Source organism: Benincasa hispida, chromosome 5 (genome assembly GCF_027475165.1).
Source record: "Benincasa hispida cultivar pf3 chromosome 5, pf3_genome.v1.1, whole genome shotgun sequence".
Lineage (NCBI taxonomy): Eukaryota > Viridiplantae > Streptophyta > Magnoliopsida > Cucurbitales > Cucurbitaceae > Benincasa > Benincasa hispida.
This window is the reverse complement of record NC_143482.1, coordinates 23541665-23556495: the sequence shown is the minus strand read 5'-3', so window position 1 is coordinate 23556495 and position 14831 is coordinate 23541665. Positions and strand designations below refer to the sequence as shown.

At 33.0% G+C, this 14831-nt stretch overlaps 1 protein-coding gene across 1 annotated transcript; it reads left to right on the top strand.

The window, feature by feature from the left end:
• Positions 1 to 2587: 2587 nt before the first annotated feature.
• LOC120077065 (acetolactate synthase small subunit 1, chloroplastic-like) lies at positions 2588 to 13817 on the top strand. Its single transcript, XM_039030917.2, has 12 exons — positions 2588 to 2926; positions 4618 to 4831; positions 4952 to 5035; positions 5162 to 5230; positions 5932 to 6015; positions 10048 to 10206; positions 10790 to 10876; positions 11186 to 11290; positions 11415 to 11537; positions 12021 to 12173; positions 13217 to 13282; positions 13361 to 13817. The coding sequence occupies exons 1-12, from the start codon at positions 2694 to 2696 to the stop codon at positions 13442 to 13444; spliced, it is 1461 nt and encodes a 486-aa protein (XP_038886845.1). The 5' UTR covers positions 2588 to 2693; the 3' UTR covers positions 13445 to 13817.
• The last annotated feature ends 1014 nt before the right edge of the window (positions 13818 to 14831 follow it).

The following is a 14831-nucleotide window of genomic DNA, read 5'->3' as shown; positions in this document are numbered from 1 at the left end:
GTGGTGTCTTCTTACTGTTCGAGGGACGAGTGTTTTTATGCTTGTTCGAGGAAGATTGCTGAGGCCTGACTTTCGTGTTGGTGAATGATCGTGCAGTAAGTTCGAGGGAACAAGGAGAATAATTCTTCAAGGGTAAGTTCTCTTGAACCTTAGTATTTCCCTTTTTGAAGCATGCAGTAATTTAGAGTTTTGCATAACTATTCTGTTTGATTGTAAATATGTATGTTCTATTTGGGTTTGGAACGATCTCGCTTCCGCTCATGGGTCTCTTTGTTAAGAGTTCATTCAATAATATATATAATAATTCCTTCGTATTGCCTTTTTTCCTTTTTTTTTTTGTAACTAAATACCTAATATAACCTTAACTTTTACTAAATACTTAACATCCCCTTTATTTTGTGTAATTTATATCACCTAATAAATTAGGTTACTAGAACTTATAATTAAATTAATTTAACATTGATTGATAGGTATTGTCCTAAAAAACATTAATTGATAGGTAAATTTTTAGGAAATATATTCGTTTATTTATTTATTTTAAAAACAACAAAACAATCAACAAGAAAAAAAGAAAGAAAGAACGTCACTCCCTCAAGAGCCACCACTGAGTTGGTGAAGCAAGTCTATATGACATCAATCACTATTCACACACATAAGTTTCCCAAATCTTCTCTAGAACTTCTTCCATCTTAATCAACAAATGTGTTTGTCTGCAACTCTCATTGTGCCGCTTCATGAGCTAATTGATTTGCTTGCATCGATAGTAGTGAAAAACACAAATATAAAAATGGTGAGTTTGCATTATGTTTCACTAATGATCATCTCTACCTCCAAGATTTTGCTGATTTCTTTCTTCTATTATTGAGCAATAACGCTTATAGAGTCAATTTCTACCTCCAAATCAAGGAAACCCACTTTAACTCCCACGAATAAACCCTTTCGAACAATCATTACCTCCAACATATCAACATCAACTAAATGTTCACAAAAACTAGTAAGAGTAAGCATAATCTCTCCTTAATCATTTCAAAACATCCCTTGAAATTGCACTTTCTCTATTCATTTTCTAAAAGTTGTATTTGTATTATTTTAATAAGACATATAGGAGGGGTTCCCATCTACATAAATATTGAGGGTGAGAGGGTGGGATTATGCCAAAAAGCTCATGTGATTCTAAAAAAATGCTTGAAATAATCCAACAGCCATGCTCAAATATTACCACCAACACAAAACTCCCTCTCTTGTTGCACTCCATCCTCCTTTTGCAAAATCAACTTTTTTACAAAGAAAAAAAAGGAGGATGATTAGACTGTGTGGTTTTTCTTTCTATTATTATTATTATTATTATTATTATTAGAGGGCATATCAATTCATACTCCTACACTTTAGAGATTATATCAATTTTAATATTGAATTAATAATTGTATCCATTTAAATCCCAACCTTTTGTAAGTGTATCGATTAACACCCTCCATTATATTCCGTTTGAAAAAATTGTGTAAAATTTATAATTATGTCAATTAAACTCCTAAACTTTTATAAATGAATCAATTTAGACTCTTAGACAAAATTTCTTTTAAAAATAGTCAATGCATTTACTTTAGTCATCAATTTTGTAAAATCGACATTTGAAGAAGTATACACACATTTGAGAATCAATGTTTGATGATTTTCAAAGGTAATCATAATGAAGGGTCTAAATTGATCCTTCATTATATTTCTTTTGGAAAAATGTTGGGCAAAACTTATAATTGTGCCAATTAAACCCCTAGACTTTCATAAATTAATCAATTTAGACTCTTGGAGAAAATTTCTTTTGAAAACCGTCTGTGCATTTACTCTAGTCGTCTATTTTGTTAAACCAACATTGAAGAAGTATCACATATTGGAGTTTTAATTGATTGACTTATAAAAATTTAAGAGTTTAATTGACTTATATTATAAGCTTCATATAATATTTGTTGAATGAAATTATCGAAGAGGATGATGTAATTATTAGTTCAAAGTTTTAATTGATATAATTTTCAAAATTTACGGGCATAAATTGATATTTGGGCTGTTTTCAATTAAAAAAAAATGTGCCTACTTATCTACAAATACAGAAAATGTTATTGTTTTAACATCCCCATTGAGAATTTTGTCAATAATTTTGTCATCTAAAACAATTACCCTCGATATTTGTTCTTCTTCTTATTATTTTAATCCCCATTGGTAACCATTTAGTTTTTTTATTTTAATTTTATTTTTGAAAATTAAGCCTATTTCATCCTCATTTTTTACAATAATTTGCATATTTCTTAAGTATAATTATTAAATTTTTAACTGAAATTCAAAAACAAAATCAACTTTTTGAAAGTAATTTTTTTAGTTCTCAAAATTTGGCCTGATTTTTTAAACCATCGATAAAAAAAATAGATAACAAAAAAAAAATTTAGAGGAAAAATAGTATCTTGTAAACTTAATTTTTTTTTTTAAAAAACAAAATAGTTACCAAATAGGGTCTTACTTTTTTTAAAAAGGTTATGCTTAACTTTATATGGGAAAAGGGCAAAACGGTAAAAGCACGACTCTAGTTTTCTCATTCTCCAGATAGACATCAACGAAGCTACGCAATAAATAAATAAAATCTTTCCACTTAAACTGAGTACTGCCTGCTAACCAATTTCCTCTGAAGCTGACTATTTCCTTCTCCCATGGCGGCCATTTCACTAGACTCCGCATCGTCCATTTCTCTCAGGCCTACTTCTTCCAAATTCCCCTTCAGATTCCCAACTCACTCCAAAACTTCATCTCTATCCATTTCAAAATCCCGCAGCTATAACCATCGGATCAAGAAAGCGCCTCTCTCTGTGCAAAGCATCGCTGAAACGAGTTCCGGTCCTTCATTTTCTAGAGATAGTTCTTCTACTTCAAAGATTATATCAGGGTATGCACGCATTCTTCTTCTTTTTGTATGATGTTTGTTTTCTGTTCGCTTTTTTATCCAGCATGCTCTGTGTAGGGATTCGGTTTCGTATTGTCAATCTAGTTTTCGTGGTTTTCTTCTAGCGTAGAGGTTAGGTTTCTCGTGAAAGTTTTAGTAATTTCTTCATCTACCAGCATGGAGAGGATTTGAGGAATTGAAGATCATGCGTTTGTATGATCGTTTCATGCTCCAGAAGATTGGAATTTTTAAGCCATGGAGTCAAACTCTGCTATTAGATTATCTGATAGTGTTTTGTTTATTAATAATGGGAAGAAGATTTTGCTTATGTACTCCCTGATGGATGCTTGAATTATATTGAAGAATATGATGAGTTATTGGTTGATTGATTTGGACCTAAGAGTCATGTTGTGGGAGATATTCCCGATGTTCGATTCAAGGTTCTGAAGGTTTCTGGAGTAACTTTTAGGTCTACGAAAGAGAGTTCCAGGGCCTGGACTTTGTGAGAGGTTAATTGTGACGTCCTTATTTATTATTATTGAATTATTATTTGGTTTGAGTCCCATTGCGCTCAGAAGCAAAAGTAAAGCAAGGTGAAATGACTTAACTCAATCATCTGCTGTCTACCATATACTAGAGAAATGATAAAAGCCATTCTAGTAAATTGGAGATGTTAGATAGGGGGAAATTTATGAAACCTAGGGAAAATTCTCCAGGATCCCGATTCAGCAAAGCTAAATTTCCTTTTTTCCTTCCTAACCTCATATTAAAACTATTTGGCAATCCCATCAAGGGAGTTTCAGTTCCTCCCCCTGTAACCCCAATAAAATGAGTGCAACAAGATGGAGTGTGCAAGAATTGAAGATCAGTAATGATATTTGGTTTATTTGTTAGATTCTAATGTTTCTCTCTAGGTCTTGGTGACAAGGATTTTTGTAATTACTCGTTAAGTTTTGTTTTACTTGTTTGGGGCCCGTCATGTAGTTGGCTCTCCTTTTGCGACTTTTTTTTAAATTTTTTTTAAGTTCTTGTATTCTTTCATTCTTTCTCAATGAAAGTCAGGTATTATTCAAATAACACCATCTTTTATCTTAATAGTTTTGCAAGACCCTTAATTTAGTCCAATTGAAAACACTGGCAATACGTCTCAGTTTATTGTTCATTGTAATTACCTACTGATTGATCACACTTTGACGACAAGTTGTACTCTGGGGTGAAGTTATGTTAGGATTAACATTATGTGGACATTAGCATTACATCAAGCATATGCTGCATTTTGTTGGATTTAATTGTTGGCCATCTGGTTTCATCTTCTGAAATTTTAATATTATCTTTGTGGTTGTTCCATTTAGTAAATTTTATTATTGAATGAATCATAATTGATAATCATGTGATAGCACAAAACTATGAAGTGTATGTATTCAATGTATCATAGATCATTTCCATCCAATCAGACTAAAATTTATTGTGGTTTTGATGTATGATGGATCTATGTTCTATGTTGGTTTGATGCCGTCTATTGTTTTGATCAATCAGACAATCAAAATTTGAATTTTTGAAAATCTTACTCTAATTTGGTTGTGAAATTGTTCGAATTATGTTACTGATGATGCCGACAATGTTTGTAGAATTTAATCCATTGGATGGCTTTTTTCATTTAAATACTTATGTGGTACATAATATCATGTTTCCAGGGTGAGACGACATACAATTTCTGTGTTCGTTGGTGATGAAAGTGGAATGATTAATCGTATAGCTGGCGTTTTTGCTAGAAGAGGATATAACATCGAATCACTTGCTGTTGGCCTGAACAAGGACAAGGCTCTTTTCACTATAGTTGTCTCAGGGACTGAAAAGGTGTTAGAACAAGTTATCGAGCAGCTCCACAAGCTTGTGAACGTTCTCAAGGTTACAGTTTCATCTTTTTAGGCTCATTTTTAATTATGATTCGGTCACATTTATTTAGCCCTTCCATTCTTGTAGGAACCATATTTGTAACTGTCTCATGGATACTAATCTTCTCATCAGGTTGATGATCTCTCCAGTGTGCAACAGGTGGAACGTGAACTAATGCTTATAAAAATAAATGCTGATCCGACATATCGTGCTGAGGTAGTTTATAGGCAATTTATGCTTCAGGATTTCCGTTATCAGAATGCCTAAAGGCTACACATTTGATTTATTTCTGCTACACTCAATTAACATTCTTTCTTGATCTCCCTTTCTTTTGCCTTTTAGATTAAGAGGCTAGTGGATGTCTTCAGAGCAAAAATTGTAGATATCTCAGATGATTCTGTAACAATTGAGGTGAGATTAGGATTCTCCCTCCTCAAAAGCTCTTCTGCAATTCTTTTAAGTTTTTGGTAATTTTGAAATTTGACCTCAATCTGTTCCTAGGTTTGGCCTGTTAAATTGCTTGGGTTTTACAAGTGTTTAAACTGCTGTAGTAGTTTGGTATGGACAATAATTAAGAAACTTAGGTTGCCTGGGTTTGGTATGTGTTCAGTAGTTGGTATGGACGATGGCCTCAAAAGATCTTCTCCATTTGCCATTTTGAGAGAAGGGCAGATTTGGTGGTAAGTTGGGTTTGTGCGATGTTGTCGGGTCTGTGGAAGGATAGGAACAATAGAACCTGTAGAGGAGTGGAGAGGGGGGCCCTCGTGTGCCTGGTCCTTCGCTAGGTTGTATGTTTTTCTTTGGGTGTCAGTTTGGTGATACCATTTTTTTGTAATTATTTGTTAGATCTTATTTTACTTGATTTAAGTCTCTTTATTTAACAGTACTTCCTTTTGTGGGATTGTTTTTGTTGGATGCCCTTTTATTCTTTCATTTTTTCTCCATAAACTTTGGTTATTTGGAGGGAAAAAAAAAAAGAAACTTTATGTAATCCTAGACATTCTAGTATTATTCTGCACTAAGTAGATCAATTATATCCCACATTTGCTTTTCTTTCCCCGTTTTTGAGGCCTCAATATTTCTATTGTTTTAAAACTATTTGTATCATGTAGGTAACTGGGGATCCAGGGAAGATGGTTGCTTTTCAAAGAAATTTAAGCAAATTTGGAATTAGAGAAATTGCTAGAACTGGAAAGGTCAGTAATTTACGTAATCTTAAATTTTTTAAAATATTATTCTCTCTTCCCATTTTTGTTTAGTCTAGTTTGATTGTGCTTCCTAGATATATAATATGTTATTTGATAGTATGGGGTTTCATCTTAAAACCAATTGACAATCTAAGGAGTAGTCCATCTATCTTATAAGGAGTTTGAGATCTCTTGGTTTTTCCAATGTGGGATTCTCAATATACCCCCTCAAGATGGTGCCTCTTTTGGATTCACCATTCTTGATCGAATCCCAATTTCTTTTTTTATTGGACCGAATGCTCGTTTTGGCTTTATGGGTTCTGATACCATATTTGATAGTATGAGTTTCATCTCAAAACCAATTGGCAATGTGGGGAGTAACCTACTATCTTATAGGGAGTGTGAGGTCCCTTGGTTTTTCTTATGGGGGATTCTCAATATATGTCTTTGACTTTGATGTGTCCTTTTGACGTTCTTTCTCAATATTAGAACTTCCAATTCTTTCCCTATGACACAAACATTTATCAATTTAGTCCCACCATCCATAATAATCCCCAATAGTTTGCTTATGTGACATTACATCAATAAATTTGTTTCTTGTATAAACAACCAATATTATTCTTATAATTATTTTATGTGACATTACATCAATAAAGTCGTTTCTTGTATAAAAAAGCAATATTATTCTTATAATTATTTTTTGAACAAGAACCAAGATATAATGAAAATGAATAAATGTTCAAGGAATAGAAACTCTGTATGGGAGTAAAAATAAGGGGGAAAAAACCAAGAACTTAGAAATGATTACAATCAAATAGAGAGCCAAGGGAACGATAAATCTTTGAAAGAATGTAGGATCACCCCCCCGCCCCCTGTCATCAAGGCTGAAACTATGGAAGGAAGGCTCCACAAACCAAGGAAAAAACAAGCAAAGTTGCGAGAAACACCTCACTAGAAAAAGAAGGCAGCGACAACACCCCAAAAAAAGGAACTCGAAAAGGCCAAAGAATCCAGCCAAAATACCAAAAAGAACTCAAAACTCAACGCCAAAGAAAACATAATAAAGGGTGGTGGAAAATTGAGGATTAAATTGGAATCAAATAACAGCAGGAAGTGGAAATTCGAATTGAATAACAACCACCTTGATATGAAAACCCTAAAACCTTGAAAATTAAGAACCCTTTGGTTATGTTGCCCTAATTACAAATTCTTAAATCTTCAAATTCAATTTGATTTCATTCCAAAGGGAAGGACTAGATATAGATTACCTTGATCAAAGACAAAGAGATAAGAACTAGTTTCTCACTCTAAGTTCGAACACCCCATGTTGATTAGACCTACTTGAATGTTCTTGGCATGCAACCCTAACTCATGAAATGAAAAGTGGTGATGAAGCTCTGTAATCAACCCAAAGACTTTCATTTAGAAAAACCCAAAACTCAAAAAACTGGTGTACAATGTTCTAAACATGATATTAGCTAAAAGACCCATTTGCCTCTAAAAATAATTTTCCCCAAATAGCTCAACTAATAAAATAGCAAAACTAATTAAGGTCATAAATTGGACCCACACAAGCAACTAAAAATAATGAGTCTTCTTTAACATAAAACTCTATTTTCTTCTTGTAGCATCATTTTCCCGCCCTTGACCTCCTTTAATTGAATTTACCCCTAGTTGTACATGGGAATTGAAAGCCAATTGTAGTTTGGCCTTTGAGTGTGTGATTGGTCCTAGAGGACATTTTGGTTCATATCAAGCCTTCAACTCTCAGCCACTAAAACCCTAGCCATGAGTTATCATCCTCGTCATTTGGTGTCGGTCTCTAACCCACATTTTCATTTAGGGGGTGTTTGTTTCAAGGGTTGGGATTGGATGGGTTAGGCATCCTAAACCCAACCCTTGTTTGGGACATGTATTTAGGAAGCCTTGGCTTCCTAAATCCTTTTCCCATGGGTTTGAATACACTATTCAAACCCATGGGTTACATTTTTCTTTTCTTCTTTTTACCTTTCTCATTTAATCTAGGAAGCACATTGGCCAACCTTCGAACATCACCTTTAGTGACCACCGCGGCCAACTTCGGGAGCCACCTTCGGCGATTGTCGCCAACCAACTCCAGCCAACTCTGGCCGCCACCTTGGTGATAGTCATCGGCCAACCTTCGGTCGCCACTGACCAACTCCGATCACCATTGACTAACCTTTGGCAACCCCCTTCCCCCCACATTGGCAAAATTCCGGCCACCAACTCCGTTGGTCACCCTCCGACTGCCACCTTCGACGACCACCACCAACCTTGAAAATATTAATAAAAATACTCTTAGAGTCTTAGTATATAATAAATTAGACAAATTTGTATATAAAAACACTTTTAAGAACGAATTGCAATATATGTATATTTTTTATTTTTATTTTTATTTTTTTTTATTTTAATGAGTTTTTATCAAACATGCTTAATTAAAAATTCATTTTTGAAAGACACTTTTTTTAAGTCATTCCAAACACACCAATAGCAGATTGTGTAGTTATATTTATTTAGGTTATATGTGTAGAACTATATATGTTTGAAAGCTCTAATTTAATTTAATAACATTTTAATTTTTTTTTGTTGGTCAATAATCATTTTCTAAACGTAAAGATTTAAAATGTTTAAAACAACTTAATGACCAAATAAAAACTAAAACTCAAAATTTATGATTGTTTATTCCTCAAATGTAATTTGATAAGAAAAGAAAGTATAGTTTTTCAATCATTGAATTTAATATTAAAATACTAGTTTATTTCAATTTTAAGTCAACGTATTATGGTAAACAAAAATGATCATTTTCAAATTTGTTAAAGTGACAAGTCTATGAAATTTTATTTCAAAATCTAGTAAGATTAAAATATCAAATTATTATAACAATAGATTAAATAAAATTATAATTTTAGTCAAAATCTCTATTTCAATTTTTTTATAAAAACATTCTTCTAAATTTTTTAGTTTATTTTAAACTTAACTATATTAAAATAATTAACATGACAAATTTAAACTAATCTAAAATCTAACTGGTGATTGAATACAAGAAAATATTTCACAAATTAAATATTTATAAATCTGCACTTCATTCCTAGGCTACTTAAGCCTGCACTCTAAACCCAGGCTTCTTAAACCCAAACTTCCAAAACTTGCCCTCCAAACACAATTTTCTTAAACCCATGCTACCTAAACCTCCTAGCTTAATCCCTAGACTTAACTTTTCCTGTTTTAAGATTCCAACCTGCGCGCCAAACGCCCCCCTAGTGTCTTTTGGTGTCTGTTTGGGTTAATGTAGTGATAGCGCTTTGGGGAAACAAAAGAACATTCCAGAAGAAGGTTGCATGCTGTGTTCTCTCTCAAAGTCTCTTGTAATTGTAATTCTCTTATATCTTTGCTAGTTGGGAGTCAATCGAACCCCTAGCTTGGTTGGGATGTCTCATCTCCCACCTTTTTGCACTTTACCAATTGTAATGCAAGTTATTTTTCTTATCAATGTATTTTTTTCTATATAATTTTGATTTTATTTTTGATAGATATACAATTCTTATTTTAATTAAAAATAAAGTTTAAAAGGATAACGTAAAATAACAATTGTAATATTCACCTAGAAGCTTGAAGTTCATTATGAATTAGTATTATACTTTTACTCTAAAATATTTATGAGTACCTGTTCAAAATTTAAATCTAAATTTGTATCAAGATTTTACTTCAGTCACCTATATTTTGCAAGTTCCTATTTTATTTTATATGTATCATATCTTTCAGTCATATCTTTCAATCATGTTTGTATCATTTAAAGAAATATTACCTTAATGCCACATATCTTTAGTATAACGATTAATGAACTTTAACTGCAGTTATTCGAAAATTAATTGAAAATTGTTATTAGATTAGTGAGAAATTGAAACATTGGAGATGTTAAGAGACAAAAAAAAAAAAAAAAAAAATCGATACAAATTTATATATTTTGCAGGTTTTGAATTCGTGGATCAGTAACAACAGAAAATCTATTTCATCTTGTAGATTGCTTTAAAGAGAGAAAAGCTAGGTGCATCTGCCCCGTTTTGGCGATACTCTGCAGCTTCTTATCCAGATCTTGAAGAAAAGATGCCTGCTAATGCTTCCATGGGAATTGAAAATAAAGCATTCAACAGTGAACTGAGTGAATCCAACTCATCATCAGTAAGGGGGTTTCCTGCATTCTGGTTTTTGTTCTGACCAGATACCTCATTGCACGTTCTATATTGAAACTGTGATTGAATATAACAAGATAGATCTAAGTATAATTATTTCCAACCCCCCCCCCCCCCCATTATGAGTCTGGAGTCACCTACTAGTGCTAACGGAAACAAGTTTTAGGTTCTTCACTCCCAAAATTTATTATTTTTCACCAATATTTCTTTTTTATGTTTATATTTATTTCCCCAAAAAGCAAATAATTGTTTGAAACTTTGAAGTTTCCAACCAATGGTGAATTTATGGTCGTTTCCAAGAGTTCTATGCGTCCCAATTGTATTTAGCAAGTGTTCTGCATTTATCCAATTTGCTTAAAAAGTGTTTGACACAAGGTCCCATAAATGTTTTGATACTCGTTGTACATGGAACCAAACTAAAATTTACCTGCTTTGTAGGGTTGGCTGTTTCTTTCTTTCTTTTTTTTTTTGCTTAAAGAAAGTTTCTATCAGATTGCTATGTTATTCTCTATGGCTGTTACAGTTACGAGCAAGTAAACTTTCAATGGTAATGTTTTCTTTTCTCTATGAAGGGAGATGTATATCCTGTGGAGCAGTCCGATGATTCTACTATCAAACCAGTTCTTGATGCTCATTGGGGAGTACTCAATGACGAAGATGTAAGAAACAATTGATGCCTTATAGGTTTCAAATTATCATTTGATTCATAGTTCTCAATGTTTATTATTTACCATATACAATTAGAGTACAAGTTGCCTTTTCATAGCATAATTTAAGGGGTCCTGCTTTTCTATTTGAAACCATTATGATTATAGGCATTATTGGAATTTATATGTTGTCGTGGTTTGAGTAATGCTCCTGTGTCTGTTTGCCACAGCCATGTGGCTGGTTTATGCGTATTCTATACATTGAAATAAAAATGTTCTTTGTTCATCTTACTGAAATCATTTTACTACTACAAATTGCAGGTGGACGGTCTTCGTTCACATACTTTATCTCTGCTAGTAAATGATTCTCCAGGGGTCCTTTATATTATCACTGGACTTTTTGCAAGAAGGGGATATAATATTCAGGTATATTTAAAATCTCACGTCTTGCAATAGTATTGATGTTTTGAGTATAACAGAATTATATTTCTTTTGATATATTTCTCCTTTGGATTCTTTTAATCAAATCTGATGAATCCCTTGCTATCAGAGTTTAGCTGTTGGTCATGCAGAAGTTGAGGGCATTTCACGCATAACAACTGTTGTTCCTGGTACAGATGAATCAATCTACAAGTTGGTGCAGCAACTTTATAGGCTGGCAGATGTTCATGAGGTAAATACCGGAAGTTTTTTCCCCTAAGTCCATTTTCGTAGGGCGGTTGTATCATATTTACCACTTAAGTGCAAATTTCTTCTCGAGTTATTTGAGAATACTGGCTTTATATGTTGCAATCAGATTTAGACTTTTCGAACAATCGTAATTCTTGTTTGTATTTTGGACACTTGCAAGATCTATATGCTTTAAGCCCCCACTCATGCTTAGAGGCTAGAGGTTTGGAGAAATTCTAATGTTCCCTCTCTTTCTTATCTCCCAATTATTAGGAGATTTGATCGTTTGTTTCTTGCCTTGCTTTTAAGAAATTGTCCTCAGCCAAATTCCTTTTCATATCCTCGCAATTGCGTCCTCTTGAAATTTTATGTAGTTACCAACTTTGAGGTTTTCAGCTAAGTGTTCTTTGAATACCATTTGAATAGTTATTTCCTGTTAGAGAGGTAAATATCCAAATCTAATTTGCCGTTGGCTACTCCTCTTTAGGTTCGGGATCTGACCCACATGCCATTTTCGGAGCGGGAGCTGATGCTGATTAAAATTGCTGCAAATCCTTCTGCTAGGCGTGACGTGCTTGATATTGCCCAAATATTTAGGGCCAAGGCAGTTGATGTCTCTGATCATACCATAACACTCGAGGTAGATAATTCTGAAACTGATATGTTCTACTGCGATTTGGTTTTTGATAAAAAATTCATTTTTACTAGTAGTTAGCTTCTTCAGTAGTTTTAATAATTGGATAAAATTTGTACATTTTTCTAAATAAAATCAGGAAATTGTTTGTGTTTTATTTGATAACAATTTCATTTTTTTAGTTTTCTGTTCTTTTGAAATGTATGCTCCTTTCCTCTCTATTTTCATACTAATGGTTATTACACTTCTTAAAGTAGCACTTGAGGAATTGTTAGTCAAATTTTAAAAACAAAGATTGATTTTTTATAACTATTATCATTATTATTTTTTTTATTAACTTTTCAAAACTTGATTTTGTTTTTGAAAATTCTAGTAGAAAGTAGAAAATAAATATCGGTGGAAGTAGAGTTTATAAGTTTAATTTTAAGAAATCAAAATTTAAAAACCAAATGGTTATAAAATTAGGTCTTTTCGACCAACACGAAGCTTAATTTCTACAAATCCATGGTGGGTGAGCTGAGGTGGTGGTCATTGGGGCCAATAAAAAATTCTAGAACTTAGACAGAATAGCTTCAAACAATGGTGGTCACCTACCTTCTTATATTTAATATCTTATAAGTTTTCTGGGCTCCCAAATGTAGCAAGATTAGGTTATTAGATGTGTTAGCCAGCCCACTGACCTATAATTATTGATATTTTTTTTTAAAAAACCCTAATACACAGAATTCCTCAAACCCAATCCCACAAATATTCAAATTTAAATACAAAGTAAAATAGATTAAAGTCTAAAATCAGACCAAAATTCTCAAACTCAACTAAAAAAACATCCCAAACAGTTCTACAATAATAGATCCACATGTTCAATCAGAAAAACATCTACAACAGTAAAAAAGTTTGGAAACGTTATTAATTTTTCAACATTTATTTGAGTCCATATTTCAATTTAACCGAAAATAGTTTTAAGGTTAAATTTTGATCCAACAAATTAAGTACTGTGTATTGTAAAGCAACAATTTGAAGTGACGAATCTACTTTGATACTCATTTCAGCTTACAGGAGATTTGCATAAGATGGTTGCACTCCAGAGGTTGTTAGAGCCTTATGGCATTTGTGAGGTTTGTACAAAAGATCCGAGTGAACGCCCCCTTTTGTTTTTTGTTCATAGATAGATAATCTTCGGGTGTTCGTTACAGGTAGCAAGAACGGGACGAGTAGCATTGGTTCGTGAATCAGGAGTAGACTCGAAATATCTTCGTGGATACTCTTTTCCTCTATAAGTTTGAGGGGTGAGGGGCAACATTGGGGGCTTACACAACAAATATCGATCAAAAGATACAAAAAAGAAGAATAAAAAAAAGTTTCTGCATTTTTGTTTATGAAGATACAACTCAGAGGCGCTTCTGCCAGTTGATCAATGTTATTTGGAGCTGACTAAAGGTGTAGAGTTCATGTCAACACTGTAGTTAATGGTGTGAGAAATGTTTGTTTCATTGATATTTAGATGTTCAAAGTAATTTTGACCACGGGGGGTCTAAGTTTTGATTTTTTTTTTTTTTTTAAATGATTTATTTGATTTAATTTCTAAAATTCTAAGATAGTAATTATTCCATTTTATTTGTTTCGGCTAAGTAATATGGATTTGTTAATTAACATAACTTGTCATGCTTATTGTTTTCAATTCTAGGGCAGTTTCATCTCTTGTGCTGAATTATCAACTAAACTATAGATATAAATGTTTTAAAAGCCTTTATTGTTATGGGAACAATCTATTTAGCCTATTTGCAACCAACGCTCACACACACCGCCCTAGCGTTTTTACAATTATGCAAGTTCTCTTCCCAGGGGCATATCCACGTGGGGGCAAGAGATGCCTTCCACTAAGTTCACAGTTCGATGCCCTGCAATGCAATTATCCTTGTTATTCCACGTTTTTTGTATCTTCTTTTAATTTAATTATATATTATTACAATTTCAAATTTTTTTATTTGCAACTTAATGCATAATTTTTTTTTTTTGTTTGATGCCTAAAAGTGGATCAACTAGTGAATTTGCATCTCGGGGGAAAAATAATTCTAAGTGTTGCAAAATAAGAAAAAGTGAATATCGATGTGCCACACACTCCTACCTTTGATGAATGAAATTTCATTACTTATGTAATAAGCTTAGTTCTATGGAATAGAATTTAGGCTCATAGTTGCTCTTTAATTTATGAAATTATTGAGTTGTTACTCTTTGAGCAGTTACGATACCGCTACTTGAAGCGATAGTTGATGTCTCACTAGCTAAGCGGTAGTTGATGTCTCACTAGCTCAAGTTTCTGTGAACTCCATTAACTCTATGAATTGTATGTTATGAACTTGGACCATTATCATTCAATCTACTGTAGAGGTCTAATTATCCTCCCTAGTATCGCTAAGTTTTGCATGGCTTTTGAAGAGGTTCTCCATGGGTCCTAAAAGTATACGTCAATACTTGTAGTAGAGGGATCGATATCCCAATTTTAATTTTACAGAACTTCTAATTGAACAGAGGACGGAAACATGATAAATCACATCTAATTAAGCATGCTTTTAAGAATTAATTCAGAGAGGAAGATGGATTAATAATGACTTACTCTTGAAGAACGAATTCAATGACTTACTCTTGAAGAACGAATTCTCACGT

Excerpts from the sequence above, each read along its gene's own strand:
- LOC120077065 (XM_039030917.2), top strand. The coding sequence starts at position 2,694 with ATGGCGGCCATTTCACTAGACTCCGCATCGTCCATTTCTCTCAGGCCT. Across the intron at positions 2,927-4,617 it reads ACTTCAAAGATTATATCAGG|GGTGAGACGACATACAATTT; the intron begins GTATGCACGCAT and ends TCATGTTTCCAG. Across the intron at positions 6,016-10,047 it reads AAATTGCTAGAACTGGAAAG|ATTGCTTTAAAGAGAGAAAA; the intron begins GTCAGTAATTTA and ends TTCATCTTGTAG.